The 27,441-nt window shown below is 40.1% G+C and overlaps 1 protein-coding gene across 2 annotated transcripts in view; it reads left to right on the forward strand.

Moving 5' to 3' along the window:
• LOC111149130 (protein kinase, cGMP-dependent, type II) overlaps nucleotides 1-27,441 on the forward strand; it is an 85,682-nt gene that overhangs the window by 26,218 nt on the left and 32,023 nt on the right. The window contains exons 3-11 of one of the 2 annotated variants that reach the window (XM_022506064.1): nucleotides 781-894; nucleotides 2,303-2,408; nucleotides 5,650-5,713; nucleotides 12,927-13,004; nucleotides 14,740-14,834; nucleotides 17,844-17,912; nucleotides 21,865-21,963; nucleotides 23,333-23,486; nucleotides 25,368-25,504. In XM_022506064.1, coding sequence (XP_022361772.1) covers nucleotides 781-894; nucleotides 2,303-2,408; nucleotides 5,650-5,713; nucleotides 12,927-13,004; nucleotides 14,740-14,834; nucleotides 17,844-17,912; nucleotides 21,865-21,963; nucleotides 23,333-23,486; nucleotides 25,368-25,504 — 916 coding nt within the window. The remainder of the gene's footprint in view (nucleotides 1-780; nucleotides 895-2,302; nucleotides 2,409-5,649; nucleotides 5,714-12,926; nucleotides 13,005-14,739; nucleotides 14,835-17,843; nucleotides 17,913-21,864; nucleotides 21,964-23,332; nucleotides 23,487-25,367; nucleotides 25,505-27,441) is intronic. The other variant, XM_022506065.1, reaches the window with a different exon arrangement.

Below are 27,441 nucleotides of genomic sequence, written 5' to 3' on the forward strand. Positions count from 1 at the left end.
CAGTGCATTGCTCAGGGAGGCTAGTTAGTCCTTCTGTTAATGTGAGCAGCTCTGCTGTGTTTTCAAGACATACAGGGATTGTTGTGTTCCTTGCACAAGAGAAATAGTTTTATGTGCTACTTTTCATGGGGTAGAAAGTATTTTATTTTTATTTTTTTAATTTTTTAAAATTTTTTTAAATTTATTTTCAGCGTAACAGTATTCATTGTTTTTGCACCACACCCAGCACTCCATGCAATATGTGTCCTCCCCAATACCCACCACCTGGTTCCCCCAACCTCCCATCCCCCGCTGCTTCAAACCCCTCGGGTTGTTTTTCAGAGTCCATAGCCTCTCATGGTTCACCTCCCCTTCCAAAAGTATTTTAAATACAACACTTGCCATCTACTGCTTCAGAGAAAGAACTTTGTAACAATGATAATAATATTAACAACAGCAAACACTAATATGGTATTTACTATGTATTAGCCTTTATTCTAAGCTCCCCACCTATATTAACGTATTTAATTCTCACAACCACTGTGTGAAGTAAATACTAGTTCTAGTATTCCCTTTACAGACAAAAAACCTCAGACAAAGTAGATAACTCTTTCTTTCAGGGTGATCAGCTAACATGGCCAAGTTGCTATCGGTCTACACTCTCGACCACAATATTGTAACGAGAATCATAAGATATCTTGCTGGTGTGCTTTGTGTACTTTCTGATTGTCTTACTTTTGCAATTTATGGAATCCAGATGGGTTTTGATCATTTGTGTTTTTCTTTAATTCTGACTGACAGAGGGCCGACTAGAGGTGTTCCAAGGGGAGAAGTTTCTATCATCCATCCCTATGTGGACCACGTTTGGGGAACTAGCCATTTTATACAACTGTACAAGAACTGCCTCCGTGAAAGGTAACGGGATAACATGTTGCATTTTTTAATCGTTACCCAATGCTTATGACAATCTCAGTCACTATGGCCTGCTAAGTATTTTGTCTTTCGTGGTGCCTCACGTGCTCTTGTTAATAGAAATGCAGTGCTCACAGGATTTATATTGAAAGCGCATGTCTAAACAATTCAAATTAAGAGAACCTTTCCATCAGGTGCCTGCATATAGAAATGAAAATGGCTTCATATTATTGAATTATTCCAATATTTGCTTTAATTGCCACTTCACTTTTTTTTTTAACTGTGTAAACATCTGCCTTTGGTTCATCCAGAATATTTGCTTTTCATTCTCCATGATGTTCTGATCATATTATAAACCCGAAAAATTAATGAAACCAAGGAAAATATATAAATATCAAAAGGGATGAGAATTAATTGGTGAGAGTTTCATGAGTGACTTCTGGGATTAATTTAAGCGTTCCTGTTTTTATTGATTTTATTCATGGTAATCTTGGGCAGAATTAATTAGGTGTGTTTCTCAGTGTTTAGGACTGGCTGGGGCACCTCAGAATTGCTGCAGGATTTGATAACAATGAGATTTTGGGACTTTACTCCAAACCTCAGTCAGGATCTTTGGTAATGGAGCCTAGGCACCTGTATTTTTGACAAGAATGCCAAGATAAACCTAAGTCGCTCCAAACTTTGGGAAACCAAAGCTTTGGGTCTTGATTTGTTTTATAGGCTCTCATTACTTCTTTTTAAAAAAAAGTGCAAATATAATTTAATCTAGATCTCTTAGAGCTGCAACTTCTGCTCTTCTTCCTTTTTAGATTTTATTCTTGCTTTCCATGTCTTTCCTATAAAAAAATCGTCTCAAAAACTGTCTTGCATAATCTCTATGAAAATGATTTGTATGCACTTTATACAAAAGTAACCATAGAGATCCTTAAAATATATTGGTTCTCATTAGCTACAATGTCTGAACAACATAAAAAGATATAAAAACATACTCATACACTGAGAGATCTTAAACTTCCAATTATCGACTTGTGAATTCTTCGCTCTCTGATCTAGCTACAAGCTGGCTGGTTTTCTCTTGTATCGCAGCACAAATCTGAACTACATCCTGATGATGTAGTATGTAATTAGGAATTGCAAACTAATTTTGATATCATCCTAAGCAAAACATAATTAGAGAGGAAATCTTTTGCTACTCACTTCCAAATCATGGTTCATTTCAAAGCCAAAGATGATTTTATGAAATTGCCCACGATTTATGTCACTACTTCCTTCCATTTGCATGTTAAATAATGCATTTTCCAAGAAATATCATTTTATGAGAATACATGGAAAATGTATTGATTAACACTTTGGAATGTTTTCTTAATGTGGGGCTAAACAGTATTTTATTATTTTCTTGATTTTTTGAAAGCTATTACCAACGTTAAAACATGGGCACTAGATCGAGAGGTGTTCCAGAACATAATGAGAAGGACGGCTCAAGCTAGAGACGAACAGTACAGAAACTTCCTCAGGAGGTAAGAACAACGCATGGGTGCAAAGAGCAGAAGGTGGGGTGGCCTTATTGTGGACATGTTGGTTTTATCATAATAATCATTTTACCGTAGCCTTTCTCATTTAAGCATTTTCTACATGACTAAACCACTGGAGCAAAAGTATTCCCTTGCAGTAAATGCCACTAGGTAAAAAAATTGTATTGAATCCCAGTTGGCCCTGCACACTGATTTTTTCCTTTCACTGAATTTGCCCTTGTGTTGACAGAGTCGTCGTATACAGTGTAGAAGAATGGGCAAAAAATTCTAAAATATTCACCCCGGTTGCTCAGTTGACTTTGAAACACATTCTATAATTTGGAAGTGGATAGCAAAAGACAGTTTTCCTAGTAATGCCTTGGTTAGAATAATATTAAAATTAACTTATTTTACTGTCTTTAATTGCTTTCCCTGAGACATTTTTTCTCATTTGTATAACCACCCCATCTTCCAAATTATTATTATTTGTAGCAAATTACCTTGCCAGAAATGTTACTATGTTTGTCGTAATGACACAGATCCTTGGAACATATTTTGTGAGCTATTCTGTAACCCCCCCCCACAACTCGGATGCATTAATTCATAGAGAAACAAATACCTATCTCACTGTAAAAGTCAGTTATGACTATAAACAGATATTTTTTGGAGAATAGAAGTTCTTTATTTAAACTATTTCCATGTTTCTTTGTGGGAGATTTGACAGTCTCTACAGCTGTAGTACATACTGTAACAAAATGTTTCCTATGATAAGTGATGGTGATAATAATTATAATAATAATAATTGTGAGCTCTTTTTAATTACAGTGATTTTATCTTGCATAACTAGCCTGCAAAGCCAATGATTTTAGAGCTGGCATAGTGCCTAGTATATAGTAAGGACTCAATAAATAGTGAATGAATGCATTGTTCATCAGTGGAACATTGTAGGTGTGAAGGGTTTTCCTATAGAGTCTTGCTGATTTATCCTCCCACAGTTAACGCTGCCTCCTGGCAAAGACCTTCAGCAGCAGTGAGCAGGCACCTTACTGAGTTGCCAGCCAACATCCTGGCTGCCGTGTAGTGGGGTCTGCCCGAGTACGGGTGCCCTAAAAGTCCGACAACTGAGCAACACAGGTCAGCACTAAAAGCGAAGGAACTACAGTCACGCAAGGGCTGAGAAGGGGGTAAATAGATCAACCAGTGCTTGTGAATTGCCTTTGAGCAGGTGAGATAAAGCTTGAGCCACTGGGTACTGCCTGTCGTTCCCTTGGCGTCTGGAGTCTTCTGTCTTAGTGGAAGGAGCTCAGCGAATTTACTAGCACACAAACCTTCTTTCCTTTTTTCTTCCTTTTGTTATCTTGTTCATGCACTCATTTAACACATCCTTATTGCCAGGCCCTAAACACTGTGGTTCAGTGGGGACCCAGATAAACCTTATCTCTTTCTTTATAGAAGGAAAACAGACTAGAGATTTTCCTCATACCAGCCTCCTTACTAATCCCCAAGGGTGGCAGGTTTACAGGAGAGAATTTTCACCCACATGATAGATCCCAGTCTGGACCAGAGGCAGAACGTTCACGATGAGCGTGTGTCAGCCAGTGAAGAGTCTGGTTACCCTTTCTTTACCTTTTCATTCATAGGAGGGGAGATTAGAGAAAGACGTTTCACTTGGTTTCATAACACACAGTGAGCTCCTTTTCCATTTACATCTTTTTATTATGAAGTGTGTAATATATGTGTAAAAGGTATATAGTAGTTATGTAAGTTATGAAACACAACAAAATGAGCGTCATGGAGCTCCTCACAGCCCAGCCCAAGAACTGGGACATTGACAACTTTGTTTGTTGCTCTCACGTGCTCCCCATTCATCTCCCAGCCTCCACATGCCTCTGCATGGGAGTGGTCTTTATTCTGAAGCTTAGTAATCATTCTTTGGTTTTCTTTATTACTTTGCTTATAGCTTGATTTAACCTATTTTTGAACTTTAAAAAAAAGTCTTACTTTTGTGACTCAATTTTTTATTCAGTATTTTTTTCTATGTCACCAGGTTAGCTCGGCAGTTCCCCTGTGGTAGTGTGAGGTTACCTGACTCTACTGCAGTGTGGTCAGCTCTTGTCCAGCGGGGGCACGCTTTAGTGTTTTCCAGCTACAAAGGATTCTGTACACTCATATCTCCATCTGCTGACGATGTGCCTCCCTGTGTGTACATGCAAGGGTCAGTCTAGAGCTAGCTCTCTTTTCAAAAATAGATCCAATCATGCATTTTTGGAGTAGCATCATTTTTTTCCCGAGAGATGTCAAATTTTAGATAGTACGAAAGAAGAATTTATATCAATTGTCCTGAGTAAAAGTGGGTAAGGTAAGGTAGAAGAGCTATTTCTCTAAAAGGATAATTTAATCATTTGACTGGTTAATCATGCTGTGTGGAATTTCTGATTTTTTTAAAGATTTTATTTATTTGAGAGAGCATGAACATAACTAGGGGTGAGAGCAGAGGGAGAGGGAGAAGCAGACTCCCCACCGAGGAGGGAGCCTGGCGACGACTTAGGGCTCAACGCAAGGATCCTGGGGTCATGACCTGAGCTGAAGCCAGACACCTAATGGACTGAGCCACCCAGGCACCCCTGATATATTTTTTTTCCAAATAATAATTTCCAATACCTATTTCATCCTCTGCATATCATTATTACTTGTAAAAATGTTCCAATTCCTTGTCCCTGGCTACCATTAATTTTAAAAGACAGTACAGTATGACTAATAATCAAGGGTCATTTCCATGCTAATTCCTACATTCCCCTCTGGATTCAGCCTTTACTTAATTACAAGGATTTAGATGAAAATCGGATCCTCTTCTGGAAGCCGAGCTCCTTACTCGTGCTAAAAAAAGAGATACTGAGATGTGGAGGGAAGCACATTTCTGGATGTGATTCACTCTGAAAACCAACAACAAATATAAAGTGTTGTTTTTTCCCCAAACAGAAAAAAATTGATTTTTTTCTCTTTATGGCATCTTAACTATCTTTATGTATTCGCCTATGATAAATATCTATAATCACATGTGGTCTTATAATTTCAGTTTCTTTGAAATTCAGTTATTTATGTGTGATATATTTTGGAGGTTTACTTTGGAAAAATTAAGTGCATTGAATTTTTTTAGATGCAGGTAAAATTTTTTTGAACTACATGTAGGTGTGTGTTTATGGTTTAATTCAGGAAGATAACTAAAGGTTTCTTTTTAATTTTGAAGTGTATCCTTGCTGAAGAATTTGCCTGAAGATAAACTAACCAAGATCATTGACTGCTTGGAAGTGGTAAGAAATTATAAGGGAAATAATACATTTCATTAAAAGACTATGGAATCTAGCTGTTATTAGTACTGTAAAGGCATAACAAGGAAAAGATGGTAAGTTGCCAGTTTACAGAGACCAGGAGGCTTTTTCTGTTGTGAAAAACCTTAGACCACCTCACAGGGAGTTGAGGGGCTGGGATGGGTTTAGGTGACTCTTCTGGATTGTATAAAATTGGATTTGCGTGTGTAAAGTGACCTTTGATTTACATACTTTAATCTTTTTCATGTATTTTACAGTACTAATGTGCCTTACTCGAGGGCATTTGATTTTCTGCAGTTAATATCACAATCCCACGTAGAGTTTTCCCAATATAAAGCAGTCAGAGAAGCTTAATTAGGTAATGAAGAAGAGAAGGATATATTGGAGCTTTCGGGAACAGCCTTCTGAGTCAGGTTATGAAACAACTCCGTACTTGAAAACTCGACACCATGAAAAGACATTTAAAAACCCTTGCATTTAAGGAGCACTTTACGTATTTTAACATGTAGGGGAAACAGCGTATTGAAATGTGTTCAAAAACTCATACAAGGCATCGCCCAAATGGTTGGTTCTAGTCCAAGACTAGTCAAGTCTTTTTGTGAATAAAGCGTTTATAACATGTACCTTAGATTCTAATGATACGCATTAGATGAGAACCCCTTCAGATGTCAGAGATTAAAAGGCAACGCAAGTCATTTCTCTCTGATTTTTGTGTGTGTGGGGGGGTCAATTTCACTGGAGCCAAAATGGCTTTTACAGAATTTAAAGGAAGTAAGGAATAGTAAAGAAGTCACATGCTGACTTTAAGCTTTTATAAAGCTGTTCTCAGTGGGAGATATAAAAATCCCAACAAGACTGACTGTTGACAGATTCATGCCTCTGTCAGTCACGATATACAGTGTAAACTAATGTCTGTTGAGAAGGAGCATGACAGTTTATCCTTAAGTGTTAGTGACGCCAGTGATGTTTCCATTCACAATTCATGGAACCTGTCCAGCAGTTTATCAAGGACAGGCCATGATGACACAGTGCCTGGCCTTGTGTCCCCAGAGTGTTCAGATATGAAGTCATTTTCAAGAGGACAGCTTGCCCTGCCTCTCTTGGGATTTTCCCAATGTAACATAACACATTCACAGATGTTACAAATTAATAATTCATCCTAATTTCTGAGAGTGTGTGTGTATGTGTTTTAAAGCTGGAGTAGCCCTATATATTTTTTGTTAACTGAGGAAATCTGTTTTAAATATAATACTAATAGAGTATATTCACCAGAGGGGAATTCCATGCTGACAGCAAATATTAAAATTTACTATCATTAAAAATAAATGGTAAATTGGACATATTTATTGCAGCCACAGGCACTAGCTACAGAATATACAGATGGGAGTGCAAATCCAGTATTAATTAACACACAATTTGAGTTTGAAAGTTCTCATCTTTCAAAACACCCCAGAAAGGCTTTATTATATCTCAGCATTTGCAGACAGCAGCACAGTTTATAAAGGGCCCTTTATTCATACCTGGCAAAGAAATGTGTCTGTGTAGCGCGTGAAAAGTCTCAAGTGCAAAAGTGATTGGCCAGGGAGTGATGGGGTCTGTTTAGCACTAAGAAAAGCACATAATTTACCAGCATAGCTTGGACTAATGACCCATCAGCAGGGTCCTGACAGCAGCCAACCACTGAGGCCCTGGAGTTCTAACGGAGCGCCCGCGGAGTTCCAGGACCAGCTGCCCCACAAACCGGCTCCGTAGTCTTTGAGACAAAACAGGCCGAATCTGGCATGCTGTTCAGGAATTGACTTGGGAGGTTTTGAATTTTTCTGCGGGGGCAGGGAAGGGATATCGGAATTCCTCGTCACCAAGCCGTTGGTTGGGGATGATGTGAAGACTTTGCCTCCTGAGCGCCCGGACCGACGGCTCCGATGGTCTGGTCCCCCAGCAGCGCTTCTTGCTTCAGCTTAAACCCCCGCACCGTCAGCTCTAGGGGGAGGCATCGCCTTTAACCCTCTTCTTGTGATCTGATGGGAAAGCAGTACCGACCCCTGCGAGGGTTAACTAGTGAGCGTCACGCAGCAGGACGCAGATTCCGAGCGTCGGGCAAGCGTGAATGGTCATGAAGATGACCGTGTGAATTCTGCTGTCGTGCTGTGTGGAGCACAGGAGTGGGACGAGTTTCTGTTCCCGCGCGCAGAGGCGTGGGATCTGACAGTGGTTGACCCAAATGTCACCTCATGCTTTGTTACAGAGCTTTGCTACTTGACCCAGTGACCCTCTGCACCAGGACTCTGACACGCCACCTTTCATGAAGCTGGATGTATAGCAGGAGTGGGGCGGGGGGTGCTCCTGTGGAGGGTGGTTGCCCTTGACCCACATCGCCTGTGGTGCTGCTCGAAAGGCAGATTCCCAGGTACCACCCTGTACCTACTGAATTGGAAACTCTGGGGTATCGGCCCAGAAATTCACACTTCAGCACTTGATATGCAATTCTTATACATGTTAGAGTTTGGGAGGCACTAGTTTAAAGTTATGAATAGAACACATATATTTAAGTTTACCACAGTCTATCTCTTTACTCAGGAATTTTCCATTTTTCATAACTTTTTTAAAAAGTCTAGTTTTCTTTCTATAGTTCCTGCGTAACACCTGCATAAACCAGGGTTTTTTCTCATTTTAATGATTACATCCGGAGTCATAAGACAGTTGAGATAATTGTGCATTTTGCCTGTTCATGGACCGGTTAGCTACAGGCAGGGCTGCCGAGTGTCCCAGAAAGTTCACTAGTCCACAGTGTGGAGATTGGTGCTTACGGTCGAGCTTCTGCCGCTCACAGCTGTCCATCAGTTATGGGGGCACTAGGGTCTCCTCACCTACAAAATAAGGGCGTGTTGGCCAGATCTCTAAGGCTCCTTCAACACCGTTTCAGTTACAGGCTTCTAGACGGTTGGCTCACCCAAGATAGAGGAATTCCTATTGGTTTTCGTTTCGCAGGCTCTAGTTCCTTGGAAATGAGCAATCGGGTACTAAATTTTACCGGACTGGTTGGTAAGAGCAGCCTGATCCAGATGTGTTTGCTTTGAGATTTCTGAGGTGTTTTAACCATCCTGCTTGGACAAACAAAAGAATTGTTGGTAACAACCCAAATAACTGTATACAGTTTTTTAAACAACCAACATGGGTACAGAGTCGCATGATGCCAGGAGTATGTGTGTGTGTGTGTGTGTGTGTGTGTGTGTGTAAAACATACGTCTGATTGTGTAACATCAGTACTCTGTAATGAAGATTTCTAGCCACACACTAAAGACTTTAAGGAAGCTATGGGTTTGCTTCTTAGTCTTCTTTCTCCATCACCTTGAGGTTTTCTTCTGTTTTATATATATTATTTATAGAAATTCAGTCTCTAGCATTTTCTAGATAGCACACAAGGAGCATTTTCTTTACAGCAAAAAACTCTTTTTAGCTTTAACTACTGCTGTTTGTATAGTTTTCTTCTGACCTCTACCTCTTAGTCTGCCCTGGATTGATTCCCTTAGTTTTCCCTCTTGTTGTACACCAAGTAACTACTCTCAGGGTTTCCATTACAACTTCTTTTAAAATATTTTTTTCAAACTCAGGGTCACAAGTCATTAGTAGATCAGGAAATTAATTTGGAGGAACATTTTAAAAAATATCAGAGTAGTAAGGGTAAGTGTTATTTAAATATACTTCAATTTTATAAAATGTCTGTATGTGTGTATGCTTACATAGGTGTATTTGGGTGTACATGAAAATGTATTTTTTGCTCTGAGTCAGAGTGAAAATGCCTGAAAATCATTGCTTCAGAGGATGGGGTCCATGGCTGTTTGGTCCTATAAGGGACCCTTTTGCTATGTAACCACCAGACAATAACCACACTGTTTGCATTTCTCTTTTTGGTCTTGGTGGCCACCCTGGCTGGACTGGCTACGCTCCCCGGTTGACAAACGCTGGCCAGTCTGGCGTCACAGCCTGTACTTACCACTATATATTTTTGGTCTGACCTACATCCACAGCCTTTTCTGATCCGTGAAGGTACTGTCAACACACTGGGAGGTATTATTTATCTTCCTCCCATGGTTTTGGGTGACAAAGAACCATCCCTAGGGAAAAATACCGCTAGGAAGTTTGCCCCTTAAGAAACAATAAAGCTCTTTCTCAGTGTTCCCTTTCAAGCTTCCTTTTAGCCTCCCTGACTGACAGGAATTAAAGCCGCACATCTGCACACACCAAAGCTTTATAATAGCCGAAGGACAGCCTACCAGCACTTTGGAAATTTTCCATGTTCTTTCTGTTCCATGTGGGTAGTGGAACCTGAGATTGGGGTGGGCATTGGAGAGACTACAGAGCAGACTGTCTGTAACAGGGACATCTAACAGGGCGCCGGCAGTCCAGTGAAAGGGAATTGAACAGTAGCTGCATAATGAAAATGCTGAACTGTGTAGTGGGGTCACTCATTAAACACCAAGGCTCAACTATACAGTTGAGCTTGTATGTGGCGAAGGTTTGTGATAAAGCTAGAATGAGAGAGAATAGAGAGTTGGAGTAAGTAAACTGGGATATAAGAAACTCCAATATCATTTTACAAATAAAGTGGAGGTTTGTCTTTTGCTTGCATAACGGCCCAGGGAGGGTACAAGGAGCCATTCAGGCATTCAGGCTAAGGGCTAGATGACCCCTCTCCCAAGATCTCTCAGTGAAGACACATGCCTGAAACAGCTCACGGACCTCGCCCAGAGTGGCTCCCATCACTCCAGCTCAGGTTCTTTTAACTGGAATTTAATCACATGCGACAGCTAACAGGGAGCTTGGGGAGTACAGTCGATCTGGGCAGCCATGTATACCGAGGAAGGCTTTGATGACCAGCTCACGGGCTCTTTCCTAGGAATTCAGAGTCACCCGGTTCCTAGTGTTTATCAAATGCGCTATCAGAAGCTTTAGATATACTGTCTCAACACTAGGTGTGGCAGGTCATGCCATTTTAATTCCACAGAAAAGCAAACTGAGGCCCCCAAAATTTAAGTAACAGTTAAGCAAATCATAAACATCTTCTTCCTCAATATGACAACCATTAATTATTTACTATGTTTCAGATGCTTTTAATGCACCAAAACATGGTCTTTAATTGGTTTATTGTGGTAGGCAGAATGGACCTCCCCCCCTAGATGTCCCAGACCCGAATGCCTGGGATGTGTGAATATGTTATGTTACATGGCCAAAGAGAATGGGCAGATGTAATTAAGATTCAGGACCTTAAAATAAGGAGGTTATTCTGGATTATCTAGGTGGGATGAATATAATTGCATGATCCCTTAAAAGCTGAGAATTTTCTCTGGCTGGAGTCAGAGAGAGGTAGCGGAAGTTGGAAGTCAGGGATCTTTCAAGTCTGAGCAGGAGTTGATGAGCTATTGTTGGTCATAAAGCACAGGGGCTCTGGGCGAGGACCTCAGAGGGGTCTCTAAGAACTAAGGGGCTGACAGTCAGCATGGAAATGAGGCCTTGTCCTAGAAACTGAATTCTGCCAGCAATCTGATGGAGTTTGAAAGTGGCTTTTCCCCCAGAACCTCCTGAAGGAAGCAGTCTGCTTGACGCTTTGAGTTCAGTCTTGGGAAACTCTGACAGAAAAATCCAGGTCACCCTGGACTCTTTGACACACAGAAACTGTGAGATAATAAATGGGGGTTGTTCGAAGCCACTAAGAAGTGTGTGGGTATTTGGTACAGCAGCAGTAGAGAACTAATGTGCTTCTCTAAATCTTTGAAGGTAAATATTCTTATTTGAATTTATGGGTTGATGGATGTGAAATTCAAAGCAGAACTAGGATTTGAATCGACATGTGTTTGGCTTCAAAGTACTTCCTCCCCAAGATGCTATGCTCCTTTCCATGAGATGTTGAATTGTCTTATAAAATGTACATAGTGCTCTGTAAATAAAGGGTATGTTTATTCGTATTAGGAATCATATTTATTTAAAAAATGTAAATAGGTTTTAAGCGTAAATGACCAAAAAGAATATTGAAATACAGCAGACACAGAAGTAGTTATGTTTGGATTTTATTTTCAAATCTAAAAGAAAAATAAGAGAGAACTATTTTGTTGTTAATTACACCTTTTTAAAGAAATTAAACAGGCTCATTTTTATTTGTATAAATAATTAAGAGATTCATTTTGGTTCTCTGACTTTGAGACAATGTTAAAATGAAGTAGAGGTAGAGGGTTTTATCCATCTTTTGTTTTCTTTCTTTTTTTTTTTTAAAGATTTATTTATTTATTTGACAGACAGAGATCATAAGTAGGCAGAGAGGCAGGCAGAGAGAGAGGGGGAAGCAGGCTCCTCACTGAGCAGAGAGCCTGATGTGGGGCTCGATCCCAGGACCCTGAGATCATGACCTGAGCCGAAGGCAGAGACTCAACCCCCTGAGCCACCCCCCCAGATGCCCCAAAATCTTTTGTTTTCTGAGACTGAGTTGCTCTTTCAGTGACAAATGGATTAATTACTTTTCCCTTCCCAAGAATTCTCTGCTTACAGACTCATATATGAGGGAAACAAAGAAATAAGTGACAAATTGAGATTTCATGAGGATAAACCTACACAGAAGAACAGAATTTACATGTGAAAAGTTCTAATGTTTATCTTCTATGATGATAAATTTTTTGAAGAATCCATATTAAAGGGCTACTTATTCTGTAGGTAGAATTTTCCCAGCCTTTGCTTTTCAAGGAGTTAGAAAGTGAGGCTGATATTCCTACAGTCTACTGAGGCTAGTATTTTCAGCGTTTTCGGTCATCTTTTCCTAAGCTCTAGTCCCAGTTTCAGACTGTGACTGATCACTGGACCACTTGAATTTAGATTACTTATGCAGAAGGTCCCTGTATACCAGTGATCATTGCTTTTCTCTCATTGCTCCTCATGCTCTTTAGTCTTCATGCCTGAAAGTTGGTCTTTTAGGTGAATTTTCTCTGGAAAAGATAACTATAAATGCACATAATAAAGGAAAAGTCTCCTTACTTTTTCTACAGCTTATGACTACAATGTTCAAGAAGATTGCAGTGACAGTAAACAACAAATAAAAGAAACGGGCATGGAATGCTCATTGCCAGACACGAGGAGTCCGGTTTCATGTATGCCTTCATCTCTGTATCTCCACTGGACTGAACATTTTCTTCCTCTCTCGTCCCAACAGGAATACTATGACAAAGGGGACTACATTATCAGAGAGGGCGAGGAAGGAAGTACCTTCTTCATCTTAGCGAAAGGAAAGGTAAATATTAATTAAAGCTTATTTAAAGCAAATTTAAAAAGTCGGTCCCCATCTGTCTGGGAGCTACTGCTATGGAAAGCCTCTGCACTGAACAGGTGAAGGAGCTTCTGTTCGGGAGAGTTCCGTGAGGTTTGGTCTGAGCACGGCCGGGGGTGCAGGAGACCTGTGATGGTTCTAGCTCAGTGGTCACTTCTTAGTGGTCCTGGGCATGTCACTTGATTTTCTTTGGACCACGTTTCATAGTGCATAAAATAACTGGTTTCTTTCTAGGATCCCTTTTATCTCTCCTTCTCAATCTGCCCAAGAGTCCAAGATTAGGGCTGGAAATTTTTTCATCCAACGGATGTGACAAGCGGCAGGTGTGGGGAAAATGACCTTGGCAGTTGAGGACAGCAGGGACCAGCCGTGAAGCTATAGATGGATACGGCTCCAGACATCAGTTCATATACCATTGGTTCAGATGCCGATGAAAATTTATGCTGGTGTATATGCAGGAGGCCTTTTCCTTTACTTAGATATTGAGTGATAACGTGTTACCAATTGTTCCCATGCTGACTCTCTACAGTGTTCCTGAGATACAGAGCGTTAGCGAAGTATTGAATGGTAGAGAGAAGCTTGAGCACCCATGTGTGTAACCTGTTGGATTTTACGACGTCCTTTCTTCCACGGAAGGGCTTGTCATCAGAGTCAGGCACTGCCCTTTGCAGACCGACTTGTGGTTGAACTTAACCTGGGCACCCAGTGAAGGAAAACAAGATTAACAAAATAATTTCAAACCTCAGAAACTCTTCAACACTTAGAAACACTTTTTATCATTTCTCCCAAACCTGGACCCCATGCTTTGAAAGCACTCTGACTAATAAACAAATAACATTTATTGTTTTTTTTTTAATTTTAATTCATTGTGGCTTTCGTAAATGCTAATCAGAATCTCTAATCAACATGAAGCAACCCTTGTTATCCTGTTGATTTGGCATAATTTTAGCCACAAACAAGGAATATTGAAGTTTTTGTTCGGTTCTGCCGTGGGAATGGATCACACTAAGACTCCCATGAGCGTTATGACCCTTCTCCAGATCCACATTTCGCAACCAGTTTTAGAGGGTACGCAGGATTCAGTAAGTCAGTCGAGGCCACCAGATTCAAAACTTCTGATACTTAGCCTTATTCTTGATTACTTTGTCCACTGTCTTCGGATTTTTGAAATTATTATTATTTTTTTACTGACATATAACATATTATTCGTTTCAGGGGTACAGGTCTGTGGTTCATCAGTCTTACACAATTCACAGCACTCCCCATAGCCTATACCCTCCTCAGCATCTGTAACCCAGCCACCCCATATCTCCCCCACCACACCCCCCAGAAACCCTCCGTTTATTTCCTGAGATTAAGAGTCTCTTATGGTTTGAAATTACTTTCCTTGAGTATCCCTCAGAAGGAATCGCTGGATTCGCATAAAAAATTCTAACTTTGAGAGGAAGGATTTGAACGGAGGATCTTCCTCTTACAGGCTGGGCGTCGTTTGGTTGTCAGTCACAGGTTCTCTCAGTCCCTCCAAACGAGTTGACGGTAGCAAGACTGTTCTATCACAAAGTCAAAGCAAAGGCTTGTCTAGTTCCTTATTTCAGTCAAAGGTTCATAGATCCAAAGGGTCTGATTGAATGGATATGTGTCCAGATTCTCATTTTTTTTCTTTTTCTCTCTCTCTTTTTAATTGTTTTACATCATTTAGGTAAAAGTCACCCAGAGCACAGAGGGCCATGATCAGCCACAACTGATAAAAACACTGCAGAAAGGAGAATACTTTGGGGAAAAAGCTCTTATCAGGTAAATCCATGAATTCCTGTGCCATACTTAAATAATTCTTTGATTGCCTTACATGTGCAACTACTCCATTAGAGATGTCAAATTGAGCTACCAAATTAATGTCAGCAAATATTCAGGGATTAAACCAAAAATTTAAACTGGATGCTAGAAATTTCATTGTTATGCACAAAATAAGTGGACTAATTTTGCACAGAAAAGAAATGGGGAAGGCTTAAATTTGCTAGTGAAAATAAAATCAGTGTTCTGTTAGACTCTTTAGTTGAAAAGAGTGTGAGAGAAAGAGATGAAAGACATGAGAATTACAATTTCCCTTTGAGAAAGAGTTTTTATATTTCCAAAGTTTGAAATATTGTCTTTTCCCCCTTCTTAAAAAATGATCAAATAATGACTTTACATATTTCGTGTGCTTTAAAATTTTTATGCCAAAAGCAATATTAAGAATTTTTATTGCCTCATTTTTCAAGTTTTAAGAAACAACTCATAATAGTGTGTATGGAACTTCTACCCGAACCTTAGGTCTTTTGAGGGATGAATTTATCTACTCTTGATTCGACTTATGGAAGAAATGTTTATAAAGATCAATCAAATGTCTCAGGAGACACTGTGCTTCCTGGGACTCAGAAAACAACCTCAAGTCTAAAAAAACCCACATTTTCTTAACTATAAATAACTTTATAAAAGATGAAATTAGAGTTTTGAATCGTCTCTTGGCCTTTTGGGTCAGATCAAGTGTAGAGTTTCGAGCAATACTTTTTTTGGAGTTACATATGTTTTTAAATTTTGAAATTAGTTAAGACATTACTTAAAGTTTTACTGTTATTACTAAATGGTTTTTATTTCAAATCCATGCTTATAGAAACAAGTATTATTTCTGTTCATTTTCTTCCTTTTTAATTTTTGTCATGAATTCCCAGTTCTGCTGATTTGTATGTGATGATAATCAGTGTAGAGCAAAGAAAGGGTGTTCATAAGTTACTGGAGACAAATCTGATTACTTAAAAATTAGATAGTTCTTATTTTTAAAGGAAAAACTAAACTTAGGAAGTTAGATTGTGGTTATTTTGTAAACAGTTTAAAAATGGAATGTAAAGACAAGCTAAACTGTTCTCATTTTCTAGCTCATAATTGTTTCAGTAACAGGGAAATTGTCCTTTTTAATGTTTTTGGTTGTGGCGGTGTGAATAGCTTCATGTGATATAATTATGTAATTTGTTATTCAAAACTTCAGTGTGTTTGTTCTTAACATTACTAGGTTATTTTTCTCATACCTGCAAACAAAACAACTCAGTTTGAAAGTACAGAGAACTTTATAAATGCACCGGAGAGTCAAAATAGCTCTTGAAAGGAAATACACTTTCTGATTTTGCTGGATCTGAAATAATTTATGCTCTGTGTCACAGCTAGCCAATCACAGTGTTTTCCCATGAGAAACATGGGAATTTATATTTAATATATATACCCAACTCCCCAGGCGTTTGGAAGCACAAAGCTAGAATGAAGGAAGAGGAGCCCTGGATACAAATACTTGTAGATTTTTGTGCACTTATTTGCTACCGTGTTTTAGGGCCACTGATGGGGACTCGGTATTCCTTACGGTCTATGTATTTCTGGGACTTGACATTAATTAGTCCCAGGAGTTCTTACAACATTTTATGTGCAAAGATGGACTCACGGCACTTACACAGTTATTATAAAAGAACGTACGTGTACTTATAAACCCTAATATTTATGAAGTGTTTGCCAGAGAATATTCCCAGTCTTGACGTTGACAAGTGCAAAGGATGCCACACCTTTGTTTTTCTGAACTCGCAAATCAGATTGGCTCACATCTAAGATCATAGGTCTGCGTGCATGCATGGGTGTGTGGACATCCATCCGTACATATAGATATCAATGTCTACACACACACAGGTTGAGTATAGACTACCCAGCTCCCAGCTCAAAAGCTCATCAAGCTGTAATGTTTTCGTTAATGTCTTCCAGCAGGGACCCTGCAAATTTGGGAGGCGCTCTGGGCTATATCGGAAGGACTCTGAATGTTAGCTGTGTGGATAAGGGACTTCTTTGCAATAAGAAATGGGTCACCAAGTTTTTCCTATCTCAACACTGAGGGAAGAAGAAGGAACTATATATACTTTGTGTGATACCATTTTTGATGAAGTTGCTTAGAGCTGTCTCGACATACTTGTTCCTCCCGGTTACCTTAAATGAATCTCGCAGCACTGGGTACCATCTGGGTGTACTATTTTTCAGTGTCTTTAGTTTGTAACTAATGGAGGGAGGAAACTAGTACAAATAAATACTTTACCCGATGCTTGGCCCATTGGTATTCTTTGGTCGTTAAATTTGCCATCATTAGACTGCACGCCATAATTCATTGTATCTAGGTTCGCAGCGGTGAGATGCACCAGTTACATTATGTGCCCTTGAGGAAGAAAGACGGTGCTATTAATTACACTGTGATTCATCACCAGTTGTAGGGCATGTTCTGATTTCAGAGATTTTAGTGGAAAACATACATCTTAGACTTTATGAAATTGAAGTATTTTAGTGTTTATTTAAATCGTTGGATGATATGGTACTCAAAACACTTTCTTTGGGCTTTATTCTTGATTTTTTTTTATTCTATGTTAACTACTTGAATGTTTTCCCAGTGAATTTTTTTGATTTAATTTCAGTTTGGGCTGCTTATTAATGAGCAGTTCCCACTTGGTCACTGGAGAGGTATTTTATTCTGGCTGACACAAAGCCCAGAAGGCGATTCTATAGAAAGTCACAGTCACTGATCTCTCTCTCTGCTCCTGGCGCAATTGTCTTCTTGTCTGAATTCCTTGCATACATAACCTTCATTGGGGTGCATTTCAAATTCCTTTTTGGAAAGGGATGGAGTGTAAGTTATGATATTTTAAAAACAGCAGCCTTTGGAAGGTTTAAGTGATGGTGTTTCATAAAAAAGCAGATTCTTTAATAAAAATGGATGTTTAATTTCTTCCCTGTTTTTGTCTGCAGTGAGGACGTCAGATCAGCTAACATTATTGCTGAAGAAAACGATGTGGCGTGCCTGGTTATAGATCGAGAGTGAGTATGCCGATGTCAGAGAAGGCAGGCTGCGGCCACCTTTGAAGACTTGGCCTTCTGTTACTCCAAGGGCCCATCTGTCTTCTCATTCATCACCACTCAGAAATGCTGGGCGAGTACATTCCATTAAAATTCATGGGGAGGAACTGGGCCTTCGGGTCTGAATCTGTCTGTGGCAGCGGCAGATGCTGGCGGGCTAAATATTTTGTGTGCAAAGTTTGTACATAAACATCAGCGATAGACTGATTTAAATTCTTCATCTTCCAGAGAAATAAGCTTATTAGTGCCCTTTTGGATTTTTCTCCCCTGCACAATATAGTGCACAAGTCCTAATTTATTTCTAAAATGCTCTAAGCAGTCAAAAAACTTTGAATAAATCCTATCTCTCTTGGACATAATATACAATACCCCTTAGTTATATGTATTTCCAGAGAAGGTTTGATTTAACATTTGTAATAATTTGCAAGTGATGTGTGTTAATATTAATCTCTAAGTGTCTCAGATTGCTTTCGGGAAAAAGTCTTACCTTATATCCTTCACTCATTTCAAATTGTATTGAATCTGGCCCCTTGGGTCTCTCATTAGTGAGTTGTTTGTTTATTGATTTTCTATAATAAAGGAAATTCAAATATACAAATCTAGGCCATTGTCTAGGAAATGTCTTAGTGTAGTCAAAAACATAGGACATACGCACATGAAATATTAACAAAAAACAGTAAAATGACAAGAAATATCACAAAGGAGTATGTAGTGGGTTGCAGTTGAACATAACATTCATACTGAACATCAAATTATAGAGATTTAGAATTGGAAAGAACTGTAGAACATTCAAAAGTCTTTTATTTTGGAAAATTTCACATATAGTAAAGAGCAGACAGGATACTATTGTGGACCCCATAATGCAAGTTCAAAAATGATCAATTAATGCCTTTTCTCTATCACTTTGCCACCCCCTCCCCATCTTCTCCATACTACTTTCAAGCAAATTCCAAACATAAAATTATTTCATCTATAAATTTTAGTAGCATCTCTAGAAGGTAAATGTTACTTAAAATACATGACCACAATAACATTAACATACACAAACAGCACTAATTCTTTTTTATTTATTATTTGTGATTAAGAGATGATTGACACATAACTTTAAATTGCTTTCAGGTATCCAACATAACAGTTTGAAATACGTATATATCACAAAAGGACCATGGCGATCAGTCTAGTTAGCATCCACCACCACACACAGAACACTAATTCTTCATATCACTTCAAATTATTTCAGTCTCTCTCTGGATAAGAAATGGAAGTCCCAGATCAGTAGAGTTGTCCCAGCAAAGCCATCTGTGACGGAGCCCAGATTTCTTTCAGAGTTCTTTCCACTGTGCCATTTGGCTCCCATAGCGTGTGTTCAGAAAGAGGAGCAATTACAATGCAATAAAGTGGGCAAGGTTTTATTATTTTTTAGGTGTGGAAATGGGGCTTAAAAATTAATAGGAATTCTTCAGGCCAATAGGAAATGTAGAAGTCACTTGAGGTGAAGTAGAACTTAAAAACAAAGGCATGGGGTCTAGAAAGCGCAAAATATGTTCAGATAAAGGTAATCTTTGGATGCCAGCTCACAAAGGGAAAATATATTGGTACAGTGTTGTCCTGATAGTGCATTGTTTTGTGTATGAGTTCATTAAAAATAAATGCATGCCCTGAATAGCATTAGCTATTCGGTAGAATCTTATCAATTGCTCTGAAATGCTGGGACTAAAAATATGACACAAAGGAAGAACTCCTTTCGTTTTTCTTCATTGTAATCACACAAGCAAGTATTTATACAATACCTCATGCACTCATCATCCCTGAAAAGGATGCAGGGATTTTGTAGAGTTTATATATTATTTGGAAGTTTATAATTTTAAAATGTTCCATTTACATGTGTACAGATGAGATTTGGTAGTGTATGGAGTATTGTGTTAGGCTCAGTGAGACTCAGAACATTACATGAATTTATTCTGTGGGTGGGAGGAGCTGGATGTCTGGTGTGACCAGGCTGACCGACATCCTGGATTTCTGGATGGTTCTGGTTGTCCCAGCATGTTTGTTATTGACGCCAACTTTCACTCTGAAAAGTACTGAGTTTGATAAATTATATCATCATCACAGTAATGACTAATAGACTAGGTAAAGGCCCCATGATAATTCTCCCACTTTACCCTACGTAGCCTCATATCATTATTTACATTTTACTTAATTGCTTCATGTAACATCTGTCTTCCCTCTCTTCTGTAAGCTTCACGGGGGCAGAAACCTTTCCTTGTTCACTGCTGCTGCAGGGCCGGCAAGCGTCATAGTTCTCGGCAGATGGGAAGGGCTCCACGTGTTGGCTGCATAAAGGGCACCGTCCTCGCAGTGAAGCGGGGCGACTTTGTTTCCTCCTTCTTAATGCATTGTTTTCAAAATGCGTAGAATGAATCCACTGCAAGGAGGAGAGTTAAAGTTTCCCTATTTTTAGAATGTAATAAAATGTGCAAAATGGCAATAGCTCTACGTGCGTGGGAAGTGTGATTTGTGACATCTCTGTCACTGGTTGTTGGGCTGTGTCTCAGAGGAAGTGACTCCACCTCATGTTACACCACCAGAGTGGTTACAGGCTGTTTGTTCCAGCTAGAATGTTGTAGCTGTTTAAATCTGCACTAACTCGAGTTTGCGAAGAATTTCTAGGGAACGGGGACAGCAGTGTGAGCCTACATCTTAAACATGAGATTTGTTCACAGTGCTCGAATTAGTTTAACAGCAGGCCAATAGTGGTGACATATAGAATAAGTAAGAATGAAGTGAAGTACAACAAGTATTTTCCTTTCACTTGAAAAGTTCAGCCATTGGAAATTTGAAATTTCATGGCAATACTCTTGTTTCTCACTGTTCTATAGTCGATGAAGGACGGTCGACAGAGGAGGGTAGAAAAGAGCGGAGGGTGGATTTGAAGTGGAAAATGTTAAATACCCAGCATAGTATGTAAGATCTGCATAATAGTGGGAATGCAGATCGGTGGCCAGTTCAGTGTGGGTAGAGATCTTTGGGGCTAGGCGGGCAGCAGACGGCAACTGTACAGTAATGAGACGGTCTGGTTTATTAGCCGGAGGTGTCTGGGGGTCAGTTTTCAACCCTTTCATTTTGCTCTGCTCAGGTGCTTCCGATTCAGCCAGAAGATTAAAGCACAGTTTCTAGAAGGATACTGGTTTGCAGTGGGGAAGAAAACTACCCTAACAATCACAAATTGAGGTAGATTGTCCAGTGTAGGGGTGGGAAGCATTGAAAAGAAATCAAGAAAATGTATCTCACTTGGTGAGGAAGGGGATACCTTATTTCTTGTGGGCAAGGCTGTGTATGAGAATTCCCGCAAACAATGTCGTAAATAAAGTTAGATGGCACCACCCACGTCTGATTTGTGGTGGGCGAGATTGGTCAAGGGAAGACGTTGGCTGAGCCTCTGGGAACTACTGCGATAAAGTAAAAAAAAAAAAAAAATGGATTTAATCATGAAGCAATGTAAAGTGAGGGGCATTGTCAAGGGAAAAGAAAAGAAACATTTTATCCTCGGTTTTTAAAATAAATAGCTTAATTGGATGAAGCAAAGTTAGGAAAATCTGCAACTCGTCTAACCTGTTGATTCAGCAAAGAGATTATACAGACTATTTTCTTCCCAATATCTTCTTGAAAAAATTGTTAGTAAACCTGAACCACAAGGCAGAAAACTATTGAAAGGTTTTCTCTCCTTTGTTTTCATAAACGTGAAGAATTCATTCTATAACTTCTAATAGCTATTCTACACTTTGTGACAACTTTACCGTCACCTAAATTATTGAAAAACCATTTACAAAGTCATCAATAATCGTAACTAAGTTTTCTAAGAGCTGGAGGAAATGTCGAATTACAAAGGCACCTATGTATCTTATTCACTTAGAACATTCAACCAGACAGTCGGGACTTTTGAGGAACTCCAGAAATACCTTGAAGGGTATGTGGCCAACCTGACCCGGGATGATGAGAAAAGACATGCGAAGTAAGTGCGGCGGGGTCTTCTCCGTGGCGCATGCCTTCTGGCAAGTGTGTGTGGTTCGCTCGGTGATGACTGCTGCTGTGCTGCCACTAGAAACCGGGGGCAGTTCTTTTAAATTGTTCTTCCACAAAGAGATGCCACTTACCAGTAGTATGGATGTGATTTTAGTCTGTAAGTGGTCAGCTTCTTATTTTGGGTTGACAAGTAGTAATGTGAAGGAGACATTTCCTGAGAGGGGGCCTTGGGAAGGGGATGCTTGACATTGTCTTTCAATGTCAAAAGGACGTTATTCAGAAATGAAGCGTGTCTTGCCCATGGAGATCAAGCAAGAATGCCAAGGCAGTAGAGTAACCCATTCATCCTGATTCCGGGTAAAGAGCTATGGGGAGAGGCAGAAGTATTTCAGAATATAAGGGAGCTATTACCCAGGGCTCTGTGTGTGTGTGTGTGTGTGTGTGTGTGGTGTGTGTGTGCGCGCGCGCGCATGCGTGTATGTAGGAAGGAGTTGGGTTGGGCTAAATATAGTGATATTTATGAATAATTTTGTGCTTCATAGAAAAACTATGTTGTAAAATTAAAAATATTTGAAAATCCTTTACAGTTTGTAGAGTAAATACTTCAGCATATATTCACCAGGTAGGACTAACGAAGCTGGAGTCGAAAGTTCTAGAAAACTGACATTTGAGTTAAATTAGAACATTCAGTGAGGACCTCCTAAGTTTTTTGCTTTTGTCTTTTTATGCAAGGGATATATTTGCAGTTTTTATGTCTTTAAAGGCCTTTTGTAGTAAGAACACTTCATGAATATATGTATAATACAGAAGTCAGAGCAGTCTACCTTAATTAAAAGAGAAAAATGAGTATTTTCAAACAATGATATTTAGACATAAAGTAAGAAATATCTCTTTCATGTTTCACTAAGCAGTCATTCTGGTTCAGCCATGGAAAACTTCAAAATCTGACAAAAATAGCAAAACACAGCAAAGATTCTCAGTGTGGCATTCCCCTGTATGTACAGCCAAGGGAGTGACTCACCGGTTTTACTTCCTCTCATTGACTCCTAAAAAAAAACCACACGCATATTTACTGAAGTATGCTTTAAACACTACACAGTCCAGCTCTTCTTAACTCGCATTGATTCGGTTTGATATTTATTCATCATTGTGTGCGTCAGTTTCTTTGTCCGTATATCCTACTGTCCTCCTTCCCAGGTGTAAATGAAGCTGATTGTGTAAAAGTTGAGGTAGCCTTTGTAGCCACTATGGGCAGCAACCCTGGCAGAACTAAGACTGTTGCGTGAGTGGAATTTATGTGTGCTATGACCCTGGCTTGACTAAGGGGGTGTGTGCCAAGTTTCACTTTTCTCACACAGGAGATCCATGTCTAACTGGAAGCTGTCCAAAGCACTCTCGCTGGAGATGATTCAGCTGAAGGAGAAGGTGGCCAGATTCTCCTCCTCATCCCCATTCCAGAACCTTGAGATTATTGCAACACTGGGCGTTGGTGGGTTCGGAAGAGTTGAGCTTGTAAGGGGTTTACGTTTCAAGCATCTGAGAGAAGCCTTTTGACTTTTTCTTGTTTTATATTCCAGTGTATCTTGGACGAACATGTGAATTGTTATTGCTATCTTAAGTGTTGCTTTGAGCTGAAGTTAAGAAAGCACGTTTCTCACTGTGCGTGTTGTATGGTAGCAGGTCTGTGCTAATAAGTCACTTGTAGTAACGGAGCTGCTATTTCAGCTTCTGTGTCACATCCTTTTGTGAATTCTCGTCTTGGTTATAATTATCGGAGATGTACCAAGTAAGCGTTCCCAGAGACTCTAACTCATCAAAACTGTGTTTTTTAATAGGAAAATGTGTGCACACATACACTCATGGCACGTGAACTATTACTAAAGAAAAGAGTGTGTCCAGTGGAAGTGTCCTAGAAATAAAGTCTTATTATAGTTGACACAACTCCACTGCCATGTCTGTATTTGGCTGCCATTATCCTGTCTTGGGTTGCTCAAGATTTTCTATCTGGAAAAAAAGAGAAGATGACTATAAGGGAATATTTGAAGAGCAGCCTTCTGTAGTGTTGATCAGGACAGCTGGGAACTTACGGCCTGATTTCGGCTGTCTTTTCCACATCACCACCTCTCGGAGCTTTACCACTAGCTTCCAAGGAGTAACAGAGCGGTCCTGTCAGATCCAGTGCTCCGGGGAAATGGGGGGATGGAGATCTGTGGCCTTACTGGGGACAGGTGACTCTGAACCTTTGGCTGTTCCCAAGCCCTTCTTCACCCAGCAGATTTTTAATGATTCACTGTACCTTAACCTCAGGGAAGTGCGTGGACACCTTCATCTGCTGGATGGCCTCGGACATGAGCAGATCGGAAGTGCCACCAGGAGACTCTGGATAACACACTTCACCCCGGTCAAGACACCTCTCTGAGGGGTGAGGGGGAGGGGAAGAAACAATTTCTTCATAAGCCAAAGAGTATTTATCACCGTTTTTATGCCATATAGAGAGACAAGGGCGATACGCATCTGCAGTGGTATTTTTCACCAAACATCCTGGCAAAAGGATTGAATTAGCAATGCTGAGATGTGGGGTTTTTTTGTATAGTTAGATAATAATTGAAACAATAATTCCACCTTAATTTTAAAATCCTGCATAGTACTAATGGCAAATGTGAGAAAATGTGGGGCGCGGCCAAATCTACAGGTTCATTTCTTGCCACATATCGTGTGCTTATGGAGTTGTAAGCCTATCTGAGTACGTATTTATTAAAATGTTTTATTTCCTTTCAAGGGAAAATTTTATTTGTCCATCTAAAGCAACAGGTTCCAAAAGAACTTTCTGTACCTCGGGAAGTGTCTTAACCGTCTGCTATCCAGAAGGGTAGCTAGGACTAGATGTGGCTGGCGAGCTTTTGAAACGTGACTAATGCAGCTGAATTTCTTATCTTAATTAACTTAAAATTAAATAACCTCATGTGACTAGTTGCTGTCATATTGGATAGTACAGCTATGGATTTTGATTTAATATGTTTTGTTTTGAAAATCAAAGAAGTGCATATTAGGAAAGAACCATTTTTGGCAATTCTGGTCAAAGTTCTTCATATCACACACTCAAAAGTGAATAGATTTCTAAACATTAAACCTAACTCGAGTTTGTTTTTCTTGTTCTAATGCAAACGTGTTAAGACCGTGTTCCAGATATGTGAACTTTTTTGGAAATTGCAGTGCAAGGGAAGGATGTACACTTGAATAAAAGTTAGTTCCCAGAGGGATAAAAGGTGGTTAAAAGGGTACATACTGTTTAATGTGAAAGAAGTTCAACTCCTCATTGGTTAACATGTTTTATATAGATATTGTGAATCTTTTTAATAAGTTAATTTTGAGGGATTTTCTCTTCTGGCGCAGGTTAAGGTGAAGAATGAGAATGTGGCTTTTGCTATGAAGTGCATACGGAAGAAGCACATAGTGGATACGAAGCAGCAGGAGCACGTCTACTCAGAGAAGAGGATTCTGGAAGAGCTGTGTTCTCCCTTCATCGTGAAGTAAGTGAGCATCTGGCTCCACAATTTAGGACTGTAGACCCTTTCAAATGTTTCCATGCGAGAGCACAGAACAGTAAAAGAGGCCCCACTCAGTTCTCCACCCCTGTCACAGCAACAGTTCATAAAATGTGAGAAGTCTGAAGTCTGGAGTCAAGAGTGCAGGTTTTTTATCCTTGAGAATATCTGAGGAGACTCTGTGTGTGTGTGTGTAGGGGTGTGTGTGGGAGAGAATATGAAATTGTTGTGGAATAACTTGAACTGATATTTAATCCATACCTACTGCAGAATTTGGGAAGAAAAGAATTCATTTGAAACTGTCAGGGGACACACTGCTGTTAAATTTCTGCAAGAAGAGGCCTTTGGGTTCATGTAGTCTTCCGGGGGCCCCGGGGCATGATCCTAGCAGAGCTGAGATGCTGGGAGATCCGGCTCCCCATAGTCACTACTCCTCCTTCCCCAGAGTCGGGACGAGAATTCGGTTGTTCGAGGCCACAGTTCTCCTTCCTTGTGAATTCATGAGTCTGTGCTGTAGGCCAGTGGAGACCTGTATTTTCATGTAGGTCATGGCCCTAGAATATAGTTTCGGTGGTTTCCAGGCGAGGCAGAGTGCCCTTATGGCGGATAGAATTTGTTTTGGATCAAATGCCTTGAGAGAACCTTCCTGCCTATCCATAGTCCCACACCCACTTTTTTTCAACATTAAAAGAACCCAGGTTCTGAACCCAGGTAATGCTGGGTTATCTAATTATTTTTATATTAATGCGTTCCCAGAATGCCCCCCCTTTCATCAATAATTCCTTAACAAACTATCATAAGCAGCTTCAGGACATGGCTTAGCTTTTATTCCTATTCTCATTTCCAGCTCTCTGCAAAGTGCCTGGCATAGAAGGAAATGATAATATAATAATAAATATTAATGACAACATTTATTGAGAAATTAACGTGTGCCAGACACCGCTGTAAGCACAATGTATATGTGGTATATCATATGTAGTATGTTTAATATATATTTAAATATGTTATATTTATTCTACCTACTATATATGCAGACATGCAACATATATTGAATTAATATGTCACTAACATAGAATCCAGGAAATGCATGTACTCGTCTGACCTTTATGAGGTAACAGCGAGGTAAATGTGATGATTGAGCTCGAGAGCAGTAGTTAGCAGCTGGGCTGCCCGCTCGTGAGCGGCTGGTGGGAGATCAAGCCTGCGTAGTCTGGACTCAGAGCCCACTCTGAGCTGCTCTGCTAGGTTGCTTCTGCTGTCGTGACACGGTCTGGGTGCTCAGCTGGCACCCAGTGTCGCAATATGGTACCCGGCCCAGGTCCACCTCGGGACTGCAGCTGTCATTCCCGTAGCTTCTGGGAGTGCGCCAGCTGAGCACTCTAGCTCAGTCCTTTCCTGGTCATTGCTGTCAGGTGATCAGAGCCCCTTGCCCAGGATCATACTCTGCTTCCAGGTGCAGCCCACATCCCATGAGGGCAGAACTCCTTGAGGCTGAGGCTTTCATGGAAACTAGAGACTCCGTCAGAGATGAACTCTCCTGCCACCCAAGCATGTCTGTGCCTTACTCCTCCCCTAGGGGACGGGGGTTGTTCCCAGATATACTCCCTACTGAACTCACTGCTTATAGGTCTCTGTCTCACAGTCTTATTTTTGAGACCAACCAGAGGATATAAGACATGGGTGTGGAGGGAGCTCATAAAGGAGATGCATCGTAAAGGAGATGCAGGCAGAGGTCTCCAGGCTTGCGGAGGGAAGAGAAGCTGTGTTGGGGAAGGAGGCAGATAAGCTGCCTTAGCGGGCTCCTGGGCTTGGTCTTGAGGAATGGATAACACTGTTACAGCAAAACTGAGATGAAGAAGGTCAGTGTGTGTGTAGAGGGAGGCCAGTAAGGGAAGGGGCTCCCGTGTGCAGAAGCCAGGCAG

The sequence above is a fragment of the Enhydra lutris genome, unplaced genomic scaffold, assembly GCF_002288905.1.
Source record: "Enhydra lutris kenyoni isolate GAN:26980312 unplaced genomic scaffold, ASM228890v2 scaffoldscaffold21, whole genome shotgun sequence".
NCBI classification, from domain to species: Eukaryota; Metazoa; Chordata; class Mammalia; order Carnivora; family Mustelidae; genus Enhydra; species Enhydra lutris.